Raw genomic sequence first — 16,241 nt, forward strand, 5'->3', positions numbered from 1 at the left:
TAGTGTCCTTTTAAGAAGATACACCAGAGAGCTAGCACTCTCTTTGTGTACACACAGCCAGGAAAAGCCATATGAGGACACAGGAATAAGGGGGCTGTATATAATCCAAGGGGCGAACTCTCACCAGACAGCACCTCTGCTGGCACTTTGATCTCGGACTTGCAGGCCCCAGAACTGTGAGAAAATAAATTTCTGCTGTGTAAGCTACCTAGCCTATGGTATTGTTATGGCAGCCCAAGCAGGCTAATTAACACTGCCCAAACAAAGCAAAAGAACACTTCATGCATTTAGTTGAAAATCCAAAAAGGGCACACCTTAGGAGGAAAAGTCCTCTAGAATTTAGTTCAAAACCAAAATAGGCCTTCCTCCAAGGAATAAAACCAAGCCTGTCAAAACCTAAAAGATCCCCCCCAATAATATTACAACCTGACAAAACTCAACACCATTTAGAGGAAGACAATGTAATTTAGCTTCCCTACAAAGAATAATCACAATGTCCACCGTAATATAAAAAATTACTAAATAAGCAAACAAGTATCCCAAAATCAAGATTAGTCAATAAAAACAGATGTTAGCATAACCCAAATGTTAGACTTAGCAAGAAAGAACTTTAGAGAATTATATATATTTTCAAGAATGCAAAGATTGGTGAATGCTCAGCAGAGAAATGAAAACTATAAAAATGGAATCTCTGAACTGCAAAGTACAATATCTCAATTTAAAAATGCATTAAATGGGCTGGGTGCGGGGGGCTCACACCTGTAATTCCAGCACTTTGGGAGGACGAGCGGGGTGGATCACGAGGTCAAGAGATCAAGACCATCCTGGCCAACATGGTGAAGCCCTGTCTCTACTAAAAATACAAAAAATTAGCCAGGTGTGGTGGTGGGTGCCTGTAGTTCCAGCTACTCAGGAGGCTGAGGCAGGAGAATCACTTGAACCTGGGAAGTGGAGGTTGCAGTGAGCCAAGATTACATAACTGTACTCTAGTCTGGGCAACAGAGCGAGACTCTGTCTCAAAAAAAAAAAAAACTTGTAATACCCAATCACATGGGAACTAACAAGCAGAACATGCGGATAATTTAAAGTATAACAGAAGGCAACATAAAAATGTATTATGATTAAGATACTATGTATCAATACCTTTGGACATGACTAAAGCAATTTAGAATTTTGTCTTAGTCTGTTTTACACTGCTATTTAACAGAATACCTGAAATGGGGTAGTTCATAAAGAACAGAAATTTATTTCTCACAGTTCTGGAGGCTGGAAAGTCCAAGATCAAAGCAGTGGCATCTGGTCAGGGCCTTCTTACTGTGTCCTCACATGGCAGAAGGTGGAAGGGCAAGGGAGAGTGAACCCACTCCTGTAAGCCCTTTTTATTGCAGCATTAATCCATTCATAAAGGAGGTACTCTCATGACCTAAACACTTCCCAAAAGGCCCCATCCCCCAACACTGTTACATTGGCGACTGTTTCCAACACGTAAATTGTGGGGGATACATTCTCACCATAGCAATCTTAGGGGAAAAAATTGCTTTTTATCTATTAATAGGAGGAAAAACCCTCAATTGTTTCTATACCTTAAAATTGCAGTATAAGAACCGAGAAAAGCTAGCCAAAAATATATATATATATAAAATATATATATATATATAAACACATATATACAATTTTTTTTTTTTTTGAGATGGAGTCTTGCTCTGTTGCCCAGGCTGGAGTGCAGTGGCCGGATCTCAGCTCACTGCAAGCTCCACCTCCCGGGTTTATGCCATTCTCCTGCCTCAGTCTCCCGAGCAGCTGCGACTACAGGCACTCGCCACCAAGCCTGGCTAGTTTTTTGTATTTTTTTTAGTAGAGACGGGGTTTCACTGTGTTAGCCAGGATGGTCTCGATCTCCTGACCTCGTGATCCGCCTGTCTCGGCCTCCCAAAGTGCTGGGATTACAGGCTTGAGCCACCACGCTCAATTAATTAACAATTTAATTAAAAACAATAATAGGAATTAAGCAATAACTCCTGAGCATTTTACATATGCTAAATCACTTGCTCCTCAATCAAATGAAGGATTCTCATAAGTGGGGACTGGTGGTTCACACCTGTAATCCTAGCACTTTGGGAGGCCAAGCCAGGAGGATCACTTGAGAGTCCAGGAGTTCAAAACCAGCCTGGGCAACACAGTAAGATCCCTCATCTCTAACAACAACAAAAAAAAATTTTAAAAAGTAGTCTGGTACAGTGATGCACACTTGCAGTTCTAGCTACTCAGAAGGCTGAAACAGGAGAGTGCATGAGCCCAGGAGTTTGAGGTTACAGTGAGCTATGATTGTGCCACTGTACTCCAGCCTGGGCTGGGTTATTTTACAACCTTGCATGTAAAATAAATAAATAAAAATAAAAACTATATAAATGGGAAAGCTGAGATACAGAAAATTATTCTTATTCTTATTATTTGAGATACAGTCTCACTCTGTCGCCCAGGTTGGAGTAGAATGGCACGATCTCAGCTCACTGCAACCTATGCCTCCCGGGTTCAAGCAATTCTCCTGCCTCAGCCTCCCGAGTAGCTGGAACTACAGGTGCATGCCACCATGGCTGGGTAATTTTTGCATTTTTAGTAGAGACAAGGTTTTGCCATGTTGGTCAGGCTGGTCTCAAACTCCTGACCTCAGGTGATCTGCCCGCCTCGGCCTCCCAAAGTGCTGGGATTACAGGCATGAGCACTGCACCTGGTCCAGAAAATTATTAAATAACTAGCACAAGGTTATACAGTTAGTAAGCAATAAAATAGAGATTTCAATTTGTGCCATCTGGCTCAGAGTGTGTGCTCCAGGTTCAAATCACTACATTAAACTGCCTCTTGAGAGTAATTTTTGTTCAAAATTGCCAAATTAACATAGTTTTTCTGTTTCCCTATGTATACATTGTTGCAGGAAGTCAGGGACCCTGAATGGGGGGACTGGCTGGAGCCATGGCAGAGGAACATAAATTGTGAAGATTTCATGGACATTTATCAGTTCCCAAAATTAATACTTTTATCATTTCTTAGGCCTGTCTTTACTGCAATCTCTGAATATAAGTTGTGGAGATTTCATGGACATTTATCAGTTCCCAAATAATACTCTTATTAATTTCTTATGCCTGTCTTTAATCTCTTAATCCTGTTATCTTCGTAAGCTGAGAATGTACATCACCTCAGGACTCTGTGATGATTGTGTTAACTATACAAATTGATTGTAAAACATGTGTTTTAAGAATATGAAATCTGACTGTAAAACGTGTGTTTGAACAATATGAAATCAGTGCACCTTAAAAAAGAACAGAATAACAGCAATTTTAGGGAACAAGGGAAGATAACCATAAGGTCTGACTGCCTGCGGGGTGGGGCAAAAAGAGCCATATTTTTCTTCCTGCAGAGAGTCTATAAACAGATGTGCAAGGAGGAGAGATACTCAATTCTTCTCCTAGCAAAGAATATTAAATATTAAGACCCTAGGAAAAGAAGTGCATTCCTGGGGGGAGGTCTATAAACGGCCGCTCTGGGAGTGTCTGTCTTATGCGGTTGAGACAAGGACTTAAATACACCCTGGTCTCCTGCAGTATCCTCAGGCTTACTAGGATTGGGAAAGTCCAGCCTGGTAAATTTTGGTCAGACTGGTTCTCTGCTCTTGAACCCTGTTTTCTGTTAAGATGTTAAGACAATACGTGCACAGCTGAACACAGATCCTCATTAGTAATTCTAATTTTGCCCTTTGCCTTGTGATCTTTACTGGCCTCAGAAGCATGTGATCTTTGTGACCTACTCCCTGTTCATACACCACCTCCCCTTTTGAAATCCTTAATAAAAACTTGCTGGTTTTGCGGTTCAGGTGGGGCATTACAGACCTACCGATATGTGATGTCACCCCCGGCGGCCCAGCCGTAAAATTCCTCTCTTTGTACTCTTTCTCTTTCTGAGACCGGCTGACACTTAGGGAAACTAGAAAGAACCTACATTGAAATATTGGGGGCGGGTTCCCCTGATAATACATATCTTAAACACGCTGAATAGGAAACATGCAAATTCAACTCTCATTTATAAGCAATGAATCAGGCAGAGTGCCATGATTAACTTTTTTTTTTTTTTTTTTTTTTTTTTTGAGATGCAGTTTTGCTCTTGTTGCCCAGGCTGGAGTGCAATGGCACAATCTCGGCTCAATGCAAACCTCTGCCTCCCGAGTTCAAGCGATTCTCCTGCCTCAGCCTCCCAAGTAGCTGGGATTACAGGCATGCACCACCATGCCGGGCTAATTTTGTATTTTTAGTAGGGGTGGGGTTTCTCCACGTTGGTCAGGCTGGTCTTGAACTCCTAACCTCGGGTGATCTGCCCACCTAGGCCTCCCAAAGTGCTGGGATTAAAAGCGTGAGCCACTGTGCCCACCGATTAACTCCATTTACTAAACCATATAATAATACAATATATTCAAGAGCTGCTTCCTCTGATGCAATACAGATCAGTCATTGCCATTCTATTCATTTCTCATGTCGCCACCAACATTTTTGGGGCGATTAGGAGGAATTAAGAGAATTGAGCATAAGGGGAGCCAGGAGGAAAAGAAGGGGGAAAAACACATAAAAATTCCCTTTTACTGTCTTTTAATATTTTAAACCATCTATTAAAAAGGCAAGTCCTGGGGCCAGCCTTTATTTTCCTACAAGTTTACTTTCTTCTTGGCTGATATTTCCAAAATACCCTCTGTAATCCTGTTAGGTGAGAACCATGTCCCCCTAACTCCACAAAATGAGCACACTCATTTACACACACCCTTACTCAGGAGACAGGGCAGAAGCATACATGTTATAATTTCCATTGTAATAGGCCTATTAGGAAGCATAATGTGCCAGACATTTTCTAGTGACTGGGATAAAGGAAAAATGAGTCAGCCGGGTGCAGTGGCTCATGTCTGTAATCTCAGCACTTTGGGAGGCTGAGGCGGGCAGATCACAAGGTCAGGAGATCAAGACGAGCCTGGTTAACATGGTGAAACCCCATCTCTATTAAAAATATATATATATACAAAAAATTATCTGGGTGGGGTGGCACACACCTGTAGTCCCAACTACTCAGGAGGCTGTGCCAGGAGAATCACTTGAACCCGGGAGATGGAGGTTGCAGTGAGCCAAAATAGCGCCACTGCACTCCAGCCTGGGCAACAGAACGAGACTCCGTCTCGGAAAAAAAAAAAAGAGTCTCCAAGGTAGCCACTAGCATGCCAAAAAGTTACAGATAAAGAATCAAAAGCAAATAGGCCAGGCATATGATTACATTACCTCTGCAGACCGAGAAGACCATTATGCACACTCTGTATGCACCTGTGGAGTACTGTCAGGCTTCAGGGGTGGGATACACATCACCAGTTAAACAACAAGGACCTGCCCTGCCTACATCCAGCTTTGAAGCTTTCTTACTAGCTTATAAGCTTTGGAGTAGTTCACCTTCATTTTGACTCAAACTCAAATCCATGTTCTCATTTGTCAAATGGAGATTAAAATAGCTGCCGTGCTTAAAAGAGTTGTGAAAATTCCGTGAAAAGAAAAATGGACAAAATACTTAAACAAGTAGTACTTTGAAAAAGAGAATATCCATTTAGCAAAATAAATATATTTAAAGGTGCCCAACATCAAGAGTTATCAGGTAAATGCATATTAAAACTACAATGAAGGCCAGGCATGGTGGCTCCCGCCTGTAACTCCAGCACTTTGGGAGGTCAAGGCGAGCGGATCACATGAGGCCAGGAGCTGGAGACGAGCCTGGCCAACACAGGGAAACACTGTCTCTACTGAAAATGCAAAAACTAGCCAGGCATGGTGGTGTACATCTGTAGTCCCAGCTACTCGGGAGGTAGGAGAATCGCTTGAACTTGGGAGGGAGAGGTTGCAGTGAGCCCAGATCATGTCACTGCATTCCAGCCTGGGGGACAGAGCAAGACTCTGTCTCAAAATCAACAACAATGACAAAGCCCATAATGAGATACCCACTAGAATGGCTAAAAATTTTAAAACTACATCATCATGTACTGACAAATTTCTGACATAAAATTGTAATAATATGACAAAATGAAAAATCAAGGCAGGGAAGAAGAGAAGTGGTCAGATTCAGAGACAGAAAACAACCAAGGAGAAAAAAATAACAAAAGATAAAGAAATGATATATCCTTAAGTTTTATTTTGATATCTGGGTGATAAATAGTTAGAACCAATAGTTGTCAAGTAACCAGAGTTTGATATCCTACCCTACATACATACACACAAAGCCTATTCTTAACACCTATAAGCAGGTGGCCACTTCAGAATGTCAATAATTTTCAGGGGACAATGGCCATTCCCAGATATCTGCCACAATGACCTTCTTAGGTTCAATCTCTACATTAGATACAAATGTTTATTCATTATCAGATAACTTAACAGAACCTAATAAGGTATTAATGTTTGGGAAAAAAAAAGTTCTTCCCCTTCAACCCTCCATCTCAAGGACTTAGTACTGCTGTGGACAAACCAAAACACTGCACATGCTAGATTTCTTTAAGCAGATCTCTTTTTAGAAGAGAAGGTTAAGATAATACATCCCATGACAAATGAAAGTAAAAGCTGCTGTTCCAGATAAGAATAAAAAAAAAACTTTTAGTACAAATGAGAAGTAAAATTCTGAGTCACTACAATTCTCATATTGCAAATGAAAATAGGCAAGTGCTTACTAAGGGAATGTTTACCGACCAAGAAAATAGTCTGCGAGTTTTCAAATACAATAAAAATTTCACTGCATAACAAATTTTTCATCCGAATGCTATCATTTAAAAATGATACTAAATATGAGGGAGACTGCACATAATAAAAATTTTTTAATCCTTCACCATTTCCCCTCATGCTTTTATAAAATATGAGATAAAACACAGTTCTGAGCTTGCATTAAAAGTCAGTAAGAACTGGAACTACTTCACAAGATACTTCATTTTTAACATTCCTTAACTGGAGAAAACTAAAGAAAGGCCTCCCTGAATGGAACAGAGATCACCATAACAGGTCTCCACGGTAAAGAACTGCAAATGTTCCACAAGGTGCTACAGGGACAGAGAGGTGCTTGTCCTTTAAGCATAGCAGCCACAGACCCATTAAGAAAATAATGCTAAAGGAAGTCTAAAAGCTGAGAGCAACACTTATTACACCAAAAAAGACAGCAGATGCCAATAAGTCAATGTGAAACTTAATCCTAAAAAAGAAAGGATGAGGGAAAAGAATGTTTCAACAATACCAAAATGCCTCAGGAACTAATATCCTTCTCACCCATGGTATTGGACAAATATTGCCAATTAGCTGCTATTTTTATAACAGGAAAAAGACTGTAAGCAAAAACACTTTTAAAAACTTTGTAACTTAGGCCAGGCATGGTGCTCATTCCTATAATCCCAGTACTTTGGGAGGCCAAGGTAGGTGAATCACTTGAGGTCAGGAGTTGAAGACCAGCCTGGACCACACGGTGAAACCCCATTTCTAGAAAAAATACAACAAAAAAATTAGCCAGGCATGGTGGTGGGTGCTTCTAATCCCAGCTACTCAGGAGGCTGAGGTAGGAGAATTGCTTGAACCCAGGAGGCAGAGGCTGCAGTGAGCTGAGACTGTACCACTGCACTTCAGCCTGGGTGACCGAGTGAGGCTGTGTCTCAAAAAAGAAAAAATAATAAAATACAGCCGGGCGCGGTGGCTCAAGCCTGTAATCCCAGCACTTTGGGAGGCCAAGATGGGTGGATCACGAGGTCAGGAGATCGAGACCATCCGGGCTAACACAGTGAAACCCCATCTCTACCAAAAAAAGTACAAAAAACTAGCCGGGCGACGTGGCGGGCGCCTGTAGTCCCAGCTACTCGGGAGGCTGAGGCAGGAGAATGGCGTAAACCCGGGAGGCGGAGCTTGCAGTGAGCTGAGATCCGGCCACTGCACTCCAGCCTGGGCAACAGAGCCAGACTCCGTCTCAAAAAAAAAAATAATAAAAATAAAATAAAATAAAAACTTTTTAACTTAAACAAAATGAAAAATCAAGGAAGGGGGAGAAGAAAAGTGGTCAGATTCAAGGACAAAAGACAACCAAGGAGGAAGAAAATAACAAGAGATAAATGATATATCCTTAAGTTTCATTTTGATACCTGGGTAATAGATGGTTAGAACCATCACTTGTCAAGTAACTAGAGTTTGCTATCCTACCCTACATACTTATAAACAAGGCCTATTCTTTTCTTTTTTTTTTTTTTTCTTTTGAGACAGAGTCTTGCTCTGTCGTCCAGGCTGGAGTGCAGTGGCACAATCTCAGCTCACTGCAACCTCTGCCTCCCGGGTTCAAGTGATTTTCCTGCCTCAGCTTCCCGAGTGGCTGGGATTACAGGCATGCACCACCATGTCCGGCTAATTTTTGTATTTTTAGTAGAGACGGGGTTTCACCATGTTGGTCAGGCTGGTCTCGAACTTCTGACCCTGTGATCCGCCCACCTCGGCCTCCCAACATGTTGGGATTACAGGTGTGAGCCACCACGCACGGCCACAAGGCCTATTCTTAACATGCAGGTTAAGGTCCTTTATTTAAACAAAAGCCATGCTAGAGACACATCCACCTAACCACACTGCTGTAGTATTATGTTGTATATTCACTGGCAGAAAATCATTCTCTTCTTGACTTACTTTCAAATTACACATAAACTTATTAAATGTTATTATTAATGAATAAAAGTATTTTTTAAACTATCGATATCAGCTGATGTGAAACAAAAATAAAATTAATGTCTTTTCTCTTAAATCCTAAAAACCTACAAGAAATTCCCTTGTATAATGATTTTAACCAATCTGTCATATAATCCATTTGAAATGCCCAAAATAGCTAAGACAATTATAAAACAGTGGGGAAAGAACAGACAATTCAATCCATAGTGATTAGACAACTGATTATTATCTATTGTCAAATGATTATCCAATTCAATTCCTCCGCAGACCTTATACAAAAAATAATTCCTGGTGGATCAAAGACCTAAATGTGAAAATCAAGAGTTTAGTAAAACTTGCAGAAGAAAATATGAAACGATCTGTATAACCTCAGGGTGGAGAAGGGTTTCTTTTCCTTATTACAGGTGTGAGCCACCACACTCAGCCCTAAAGCCTTTCTTAAGAAAAATAAAACTAAGGGAGAATGACAAATATCACTAAGTGAAAACTCACATTTTCTTTACAATAAAAGACACCAGAAACAAAAAGAACTAGAATACAGATTTGCAACACACATACCCAACTAAAGATTAGTAGGAAATGTATCTGGAACTCTAAAAATCAATTTTATTTTTCGGTGTTGGTTTTTGGTTTCGTTTTTTTGTTTTGTTTTATTTGAGAGACAGGATCTGGCTCTGTCACCCAGGCTGGAATGCAGTGGCGCAATCATGGCTCACTGTAGCCTCAACCTCCCCAGCTCAAGCCATCCTCCCACCTCAATCTCCCAAGTAGCTCGGACTACAGGCATGCGCCACCATGCTCAGCTAATTTTTGTATTTTTTGTAGAGACAGGGTTTCATCATGTGGCCTTGGCTGATCTCAAACTCCTGAGATCAAGCAATCCACCAAGTGCTGGGATTACAGGTGTGAGCTGCTGCACCCTGCCATCAATTTTTAAAAAGTAACCCAATAGAATAATAAAAGTAATGAGCAGGCAATTTATAGAAAAAGAAAACAGAATGATGAAGAAACATATGAAAAGATGCTCATCTTCACTGGCAATGAAGTGGAAATTGAAAATGAAATGAAAACAATGTCTTACTTCATACCCATCAAATAGGCATAAAGAAAATGTGACAATGCTCAGCATTAGTGAGGATGTGGAACAACAGGAATTTCACTGCTGACAGGAAGGAAATCAACAAACCCTTGGAAGGGTGACTTTGCAAGACCTACATTTCTTTTTTTTTTTTTTTTTTTTTTTGAGACGGAGTCTCACTCTGTTGCCCTGGTTGGAGTGCAGTGGCACAATGTCCACCTCCCAGGTTCAAGTGATTCTTCTACCTCAGCCTCCCAAGCAGCTGGGATGACAGGCATTCACTACCACACTCAGCTAATTTTTGTATTTTCAGTAGAGTCAGGTTTCACCACGTTGGCCAGGTTGGTCTTGAACTCCTGACCTCAGGTGATCTGCCCACCTCAGCCTCCCAAAGTGTTGGGATTACAGGCATGAGCCACCACACCAGGCCAAGAGCTACACTTCTACTGAAGAATTCCTGTTCAAGACAACAACCTTTAAGAATTTTACGCTCTGGCCAGGCGCGGTGGCTCAAGCCTGTAATCCCAGCACTTTGGGAGGCCGAGACGGGCGGATCACGAGGTCAGGAGATCGAGACCATCCTGGCTAACACAGTGAAACCCCGTCTCTACTAAAAAAAGTAAAAAAAAACTAGCCGGGCGAGGTGGCGAGCGCCTGTAGTCCCAGCTACTCGGGAGGCTGAGGCAGGAGAATGGCGTAAACCCGGTAGGCGGAGCTTGCAGTGAGCAGAGATCCAGCCACTGCACTCCAGCCTGGGTGACAGAGTGAGACTCCGTCTCAAAAAAAAAAAAAAAAAAAAAGTATTTTACGCTCTGCCAGGCACGGTGGCTCAGGTCTGTAATCCCAGCACTTCGGGAGGCCGAGGCAGGCGGATCACGAGGTCAGGAGTTGCACACAAGAAAACACAGATAAAAACTTTCAATACAGAGCTGTCTGTAGGTGCAAGAAATTGGAAATAAAGTCATGTTAGTCAATAGGACAACAGATAATGCATATTCATATAGTGGTATAGTATCACACAGCCATTAAAATTAATAACCTAGAGCTACAAACATCAACATGAATAACTCTCGCAAAGAAATGCTGTATGGGCCAGGCACGGTGACTCATGCCTGTAATCCCAGCACTTTGGGAGGCCAAGGCAGGCAGATCACCTGAGGTCAGGAGTTCAAGACTGGCCTGGCCAACATGGCAAAACCCCAACTCTGCTAAAACATGCAAAACTAGCAGAGCATGGTGGTGCACGCCTGTAACCCCAGCTACTCAGGAGGCTGAGGCACAAGAATTGCTTGAACCTGGGAAGTAGGGGTTGCAGTGAGCTGAGATCACACCACTGCACTCCAGCCTGGGCGACAGAGCAAGACTCTGTCTCAAAAAAAAAGAAATGCTGAATGACGAAAGTTGCAGAATGACAAAAAGACACTATTTTTTAAAAGTTTAAAAACATCTAAACAATATACAGTATATTTATAAGTGTAGTATATATACTATTAAAGAGAATTTCCATCTATTTATAGAGTGTTTAACTCTGAGAAAGGAGGAAGAATGGGATCAGGTAGCTGCTAAAAATACTAAAGTATTTCACTGCATCTTGAATGTTCCTTTCTTTAAAAAAAGAATCAAGTATATCAGAATATTAGTACTTGACATAATTGCCTGGCAGGAATGGGAGTTCATATTTTGTATTTTATGCTGAAAATATTTCATAGTTTAAAAAGCTACAAAATATATTAGAAAAAACTTGGCTAAGTCTACTATTCTTATTCAAAACCAAAAAACTTTTAATTTTACTTTTTTACGAAGATTTTAACTTATTGTACAAAGAGTGGCCTAGTTAAGCAAATGTTATAAATTTGAATGTGTAAAATGAATTTGTATTATTCTTATGCTATCAGTTATCTATTTTTATATTGGGATTTTTTATAAAATTTCACTGGAGAAAAGGACTGCATGACTGCATTTCACTGGAGAAAGTCTTAAGCTACTTCCTGGTCAATGTCTTCTAACACAGCAAAAGTCAAAAACACAGCAATACACACATTAAAAAGTCGTTTGGAAACGTATTCTCTTAAAAGTTCACAAATCAAACCGCTGCGTCGCAGTTTTGTAGAGGTAGAATTTGAGCTCAGCTTTGTGGGACACAAGTATATCTTTAAAGGAAATACCAAGGTTGAAAGGAGCAAACATTTAGCAATGAATGGTAAATAGCACAGAGGCAGAAAACTGGCAAGAAAGATTGCCTGGCTGAGTAAGGGGAAAAAAGATATGCAAACAAGAACCGGAGTTAAGGCTTAGAACAGAAAAGTCATGACTTGGAAATCAATGAATAAAGAAATGACATCTTCTCTGTTAACACTAACCACTATGGCCCCGTCCCCCATGTTTCACTTTCCCCTCAGAATTCTACGAGAATGGCTACTCCAACCAGGCTCCACCTCAAGATCCCCATACCCCTCTAACACTTGAGCCCCCCGTTGGGGAGAAGAGGCTCAAGGATAAGGATATTTTCTTTTTTCCCCTCAGAACACATCAAAGAAATCTTATTAAACAAAACAAAAAAATGAATCTAGATTTGAGGAATTCCAATAAAATGTTTAAAGAGCTCTAATACTACCAAATCTAGTATATTCTTCAGGGCTTGTAGGTTCTGATGCCAAGAAAAGATAGGAATTTGCCAAGAGTTCCCTACTTTCTAGGCTTTGACCTGCTTCCATTTGACAAGTCACATATCATCATCAATTCATGAGTGCCTTCCTAAGACACCTTGATCCATCCTTTTCTCAGCCTCTAAGAAAAGGATTCCTTCCTCGTATGAACGTCAGAAAGACTGCTCACCCTTAAGCAAGACTCTTCACCTACCAAAAGAGATTAATCTTTAAAGGCCTTTAATCATAAAATGAGCATATCATACACTAGCAAAAGGTGGTTACTTCCTGTTGTGAAAGTGCTATCAGAGAAGGGGGGAAGGAGGCTGGGCACAGTGGCTCACGCCTGTTATCCCAACACTTTGGGAGGCTGAGGCGGGCAGATCACTTGAGGGCAGGAGTTCAAGACCAGCCTGGCCAACATGGTGAAACCCCCATCTCTACTAAAAATACAAAAATTAGCCAGGTGTGGTGGTGCGCACCTATAGTCCCAGCTACTTGGGAGGCTGAGGCAAGAAAATTGCTTGAACCTGGGAGGTGGGGTTGCAGTGCAGATCAGGCCACTGCACTCCAGCCTGGGAGACAGATTCGTCTCAAAAAAAAAAAAAAAAAAAAGAAAAAAGAAAAGGTGGGAAGGAGAGGATAGTGTCAACACCTTCTCAGAGAAAGCTCCTATCTGAAGGTCCTTGTCTTTTCTTCAGGTACTATATTTCAAATAAAGAGAGAATGTAAAGTTTCTTGTATATTTCTGGCAATATACTTGTACTAAATTACAATTCTTATGTCTGTATGTTTCCTTCATTAGACTGAGAGTTCCTTGAAGGCAGGAACTCACAGTCTATTTATTCATTTTGTGTTCATAGGTTAACACAATGTTTGACACAGTAATTATTCATTATATGTCTGGTGAATGAAGAGTGAACAAAGGAATGACCAAAAAAAAAAAAAAAAGGTAATAAAAATCTCACTGAATCAAGGAGAACAAGTGAAAAAGACAATGACAATGTAAAGTAACATTCCTATAGATATCTCAAGCCAAATTAATGACTTCTCTGTGTGTGTGTGTATGTATATATGTGTGTGTGTATATACATATATATATATATTTTCTGAGACGGAGTCTTGCTCTGTTGCCAGGCTGGAGTGCAGTGGTGAGATGTCGGCTCACTGCAACCTCCACCTCCTGGGTTCAAGCGATTCTCCTGCCTCAGCCTCCCGAGTAGCAGGGACTACAGGCACGCGCCACCATGCCTGGCTAATTTTTTGCATTTTGGTAGAAACAGGGTTTCACCATGTTGGTCAGGCTGGTCTCGAACTCCCGACCTCAGGTGATCCACCCACCTCAGCCTCCCAAAGTGCTGGGATTACAGGCGTGAGCCACCGCGTCTGGCCCTTGCTTTGTATTAACGATTTAAAATGAAAAGTTTCAAGATATGAAAAACGCAACATGTAATTTTCCTTCTATGATATATGTGCAAGTCCAACTTGAGCTCCTTAGTATTTCATTCTACTTTTTCTAACTCCATTCTCTTGTCTAGAAGTTGCACGAGGGCCTCAAATTCATTCTTTCACCCTTAAAATGCCTTTGGGGTACTGAATTCAGCCATCCTTAAGCTAATATGTAACTACTTGAAGCTCTGGCTTATGGCATTGGCCATAAAATAATCTAGACACAGTTTTTTTGTTTTTGTTTTTTAAATTTCAACAGCAGTGCCTCCTTTACAACTGTGGGACTAAACTGTGATCCACTAAACCATGCTGGAGCCTCGGGAGCCAGGCAGGGAAAGGTTTAGAACAGAACAGTAGGAGTAACTCTGCCTACTATCCACCAGAGAATTTTTCCATCAGAAAACAATCAACTTCCAAGAAAGATTTACCTTAAAGAAAAGAGTTCACGGTTTTTAAGTTTTAAAATCATTTGTCTAATTCTATTTTGTACCTTCTGTTTTATTTCATTACAACAGAACCAAAGTGTTCTTTTAAAAGCAATTTTTTAAAAGTACAAGTTGCACAAAGGTAGTATGATTCAAACAAAAGAATAAATACTGCAATGAAGTGTTCCAAAAGGAAACAGTGAGCCTCAGAGTGATGTTTCCCAGATTTATGCCAGTCACCTGTATTCAGCCACCAAGAAAAAAGTTGAATGAAATAAGGAACATACAAATTTGAACTATTTACATATATTATTTGGCTCAAACATATTTTTTTAAATGGCTTAGGGATTACACAACGTACCAGAATAGGGCAGTTTCTGCAGTTTCCTAATAACCAAATGTTAACCAAGAAACAGGTGAATTACTGCCCAAGATGTGCTGTATTCTTGTGAGTCCCCCCGCCCCAACCCCATTTTCAAGTTCTAAAAATTTACCTAGAGTTCTGTTAACTAAGGCTACAAAAAGAAACAAAAAACAAACCTGTAGTCCCAGCTACTCGGGAAGGGAAAACGGACGTGGAGGCTGAGGCGAGAGGAATTCTAGTCGCACCTGGGCAACATAGTGAGACTCAGACTCTCAAAAATACATACATATATGTCTGTTTGTTTTAGTGTTACTCAAATTTCCAAAATAATTTCGTATATATCTTGTCCATGTTTTTCTCATTCTATAGTCACTCAGACCAGCGCTTTATGACCGCAACAAGTAAAATACTTGTTGTTCTGGAGTGTTTTGAGACTCGAGATTTCCTTTTCATACTCTAAAACAGAACATCTCCTAGCACCCGTGCAATCTTTGCAATTCGGGGATGAAGAGCAACACCTTTACAACTGCAATAAATCTTAAGACTACCCTATCAGGGATTGAATGCAAGAGTAATATAAATAATGGGAAGTAAGTTCTTCCTATCCAATGCGGCTGTCTAGGTGTTAAGTGTCTGGTGTTGGGCTTCTCTAGACAGTAGGGTCTCCACTGCTGCATCATCCTCAAAAAATGATGGGGCAGACACAGAGATAACTAGCTGTCGAACGAGCAGGAAGTTTTTAATCACCAACTACACAATTACTTAATCAGTCCAGTCTCCAGCGAGCCCTAGGCTCTTCCCAAATCCTACGCTTGGAAGGGAGAACGGCCCTTTGAGCGTCCCCAAATTCACGCGGCAGGAAGCACTCCCCAAATCGCTAGCGACGCGCCGAGGTTGCCCCCAGAAAAATCCCAACGTCGAAGTAGCGGGCGGCACCGCCCCTCCCCTCCCTACTCTTGGCTTCCTAGTCCGGAGTCGCTACCGCCCACTTTCTAGCTGGACAAACAGCAGTCCAGGGCCGGGCACAGAGCAGTCCAGGACCGGGCACAACACTCACCCACGTCTTGCTCGAAGGGGTTGGCGGTGAACAAAGGCATCTCGCCGGCGCCCGAGCCCTACTCGCTGCTGTCTAGCTGAGACTCCGCAACTGCTCCCCGCCGGGTGACCCGCGGCCACGGCTCCCTAGACCGCTCCGCTTCGGCCTCCGTCCCCGCACTTCCGCCACCGCACCTGCCCGGCTCCTGCCTGACGGGCCGGCTCGGAGTCCACCCTTCGACCCCGCGCTCCTGTCCCAACTTTTCTCCCGGGGCAAGATCCCTCCGATCACGGGCGTCCTCCCAAGGCCTTTGTCGCTGCCCCAGTCCCAGACTTTTGTAGGGGTCAGGCGGCCGCTACGGCCACCTTTCCAGCGCTAGGACCCCGGCGAGCCACGGAGCCGGGGACCTTTGGAGCCGGAAGTAGTCCTGCCTGGAACTGGACGACCCCGGAAGCTGCAGTGCCGGCGGCGGCGCGGCAGGGGGCGCGGTTGCCTGTGGT

General features: G+C 42.0%; 1 protein-coding gene across 3 annotated transcripts in view; it reads right to left on the reverse strand.

Annotated features, from left to right (window-relative positions):
- The window catches only part of STAM2 (signal transducing adaptor molecule 2), a 55,338-nt gene extending 39,410 nt beyond the window's left edge, over positions 1-15,928 (reverse strand). For all 3 annotated transcript variants that reach the window (XM_015110122.3, XM_077956997.1, XM_077956998.1), the window contains exon 1: positions 15,763-15,928. In XM_015110122.3, coding sequence (XP_014965608.1) covers positions 15,763-15,802 — 40 coding nt within the window. In that variant the 5' untranslated portion in view covers positions 15,803-15,928. The remainder of the gene's footprint in view (positions 1-15,762) is intronic.
- Between the last annotated feature and the right edge of the window lie 313 nt (positions 15,929-16,241).

Source organism: Macaca mulatta, chromosome 12 (assembly GCF_049350105.2).
Source record: "Macaca mulatta isolate MMU2019108-1 chromosome 12, T2T-MMU8v2.0, whole genome shotgun sequence".
Classification (NCBI taxonomy): domain Eukaryota; kingdom Metazoa; phylum Chordata; class Mammalia; order Primates; family Cercopithecidae; genus Macaca; species Macaca mulatta.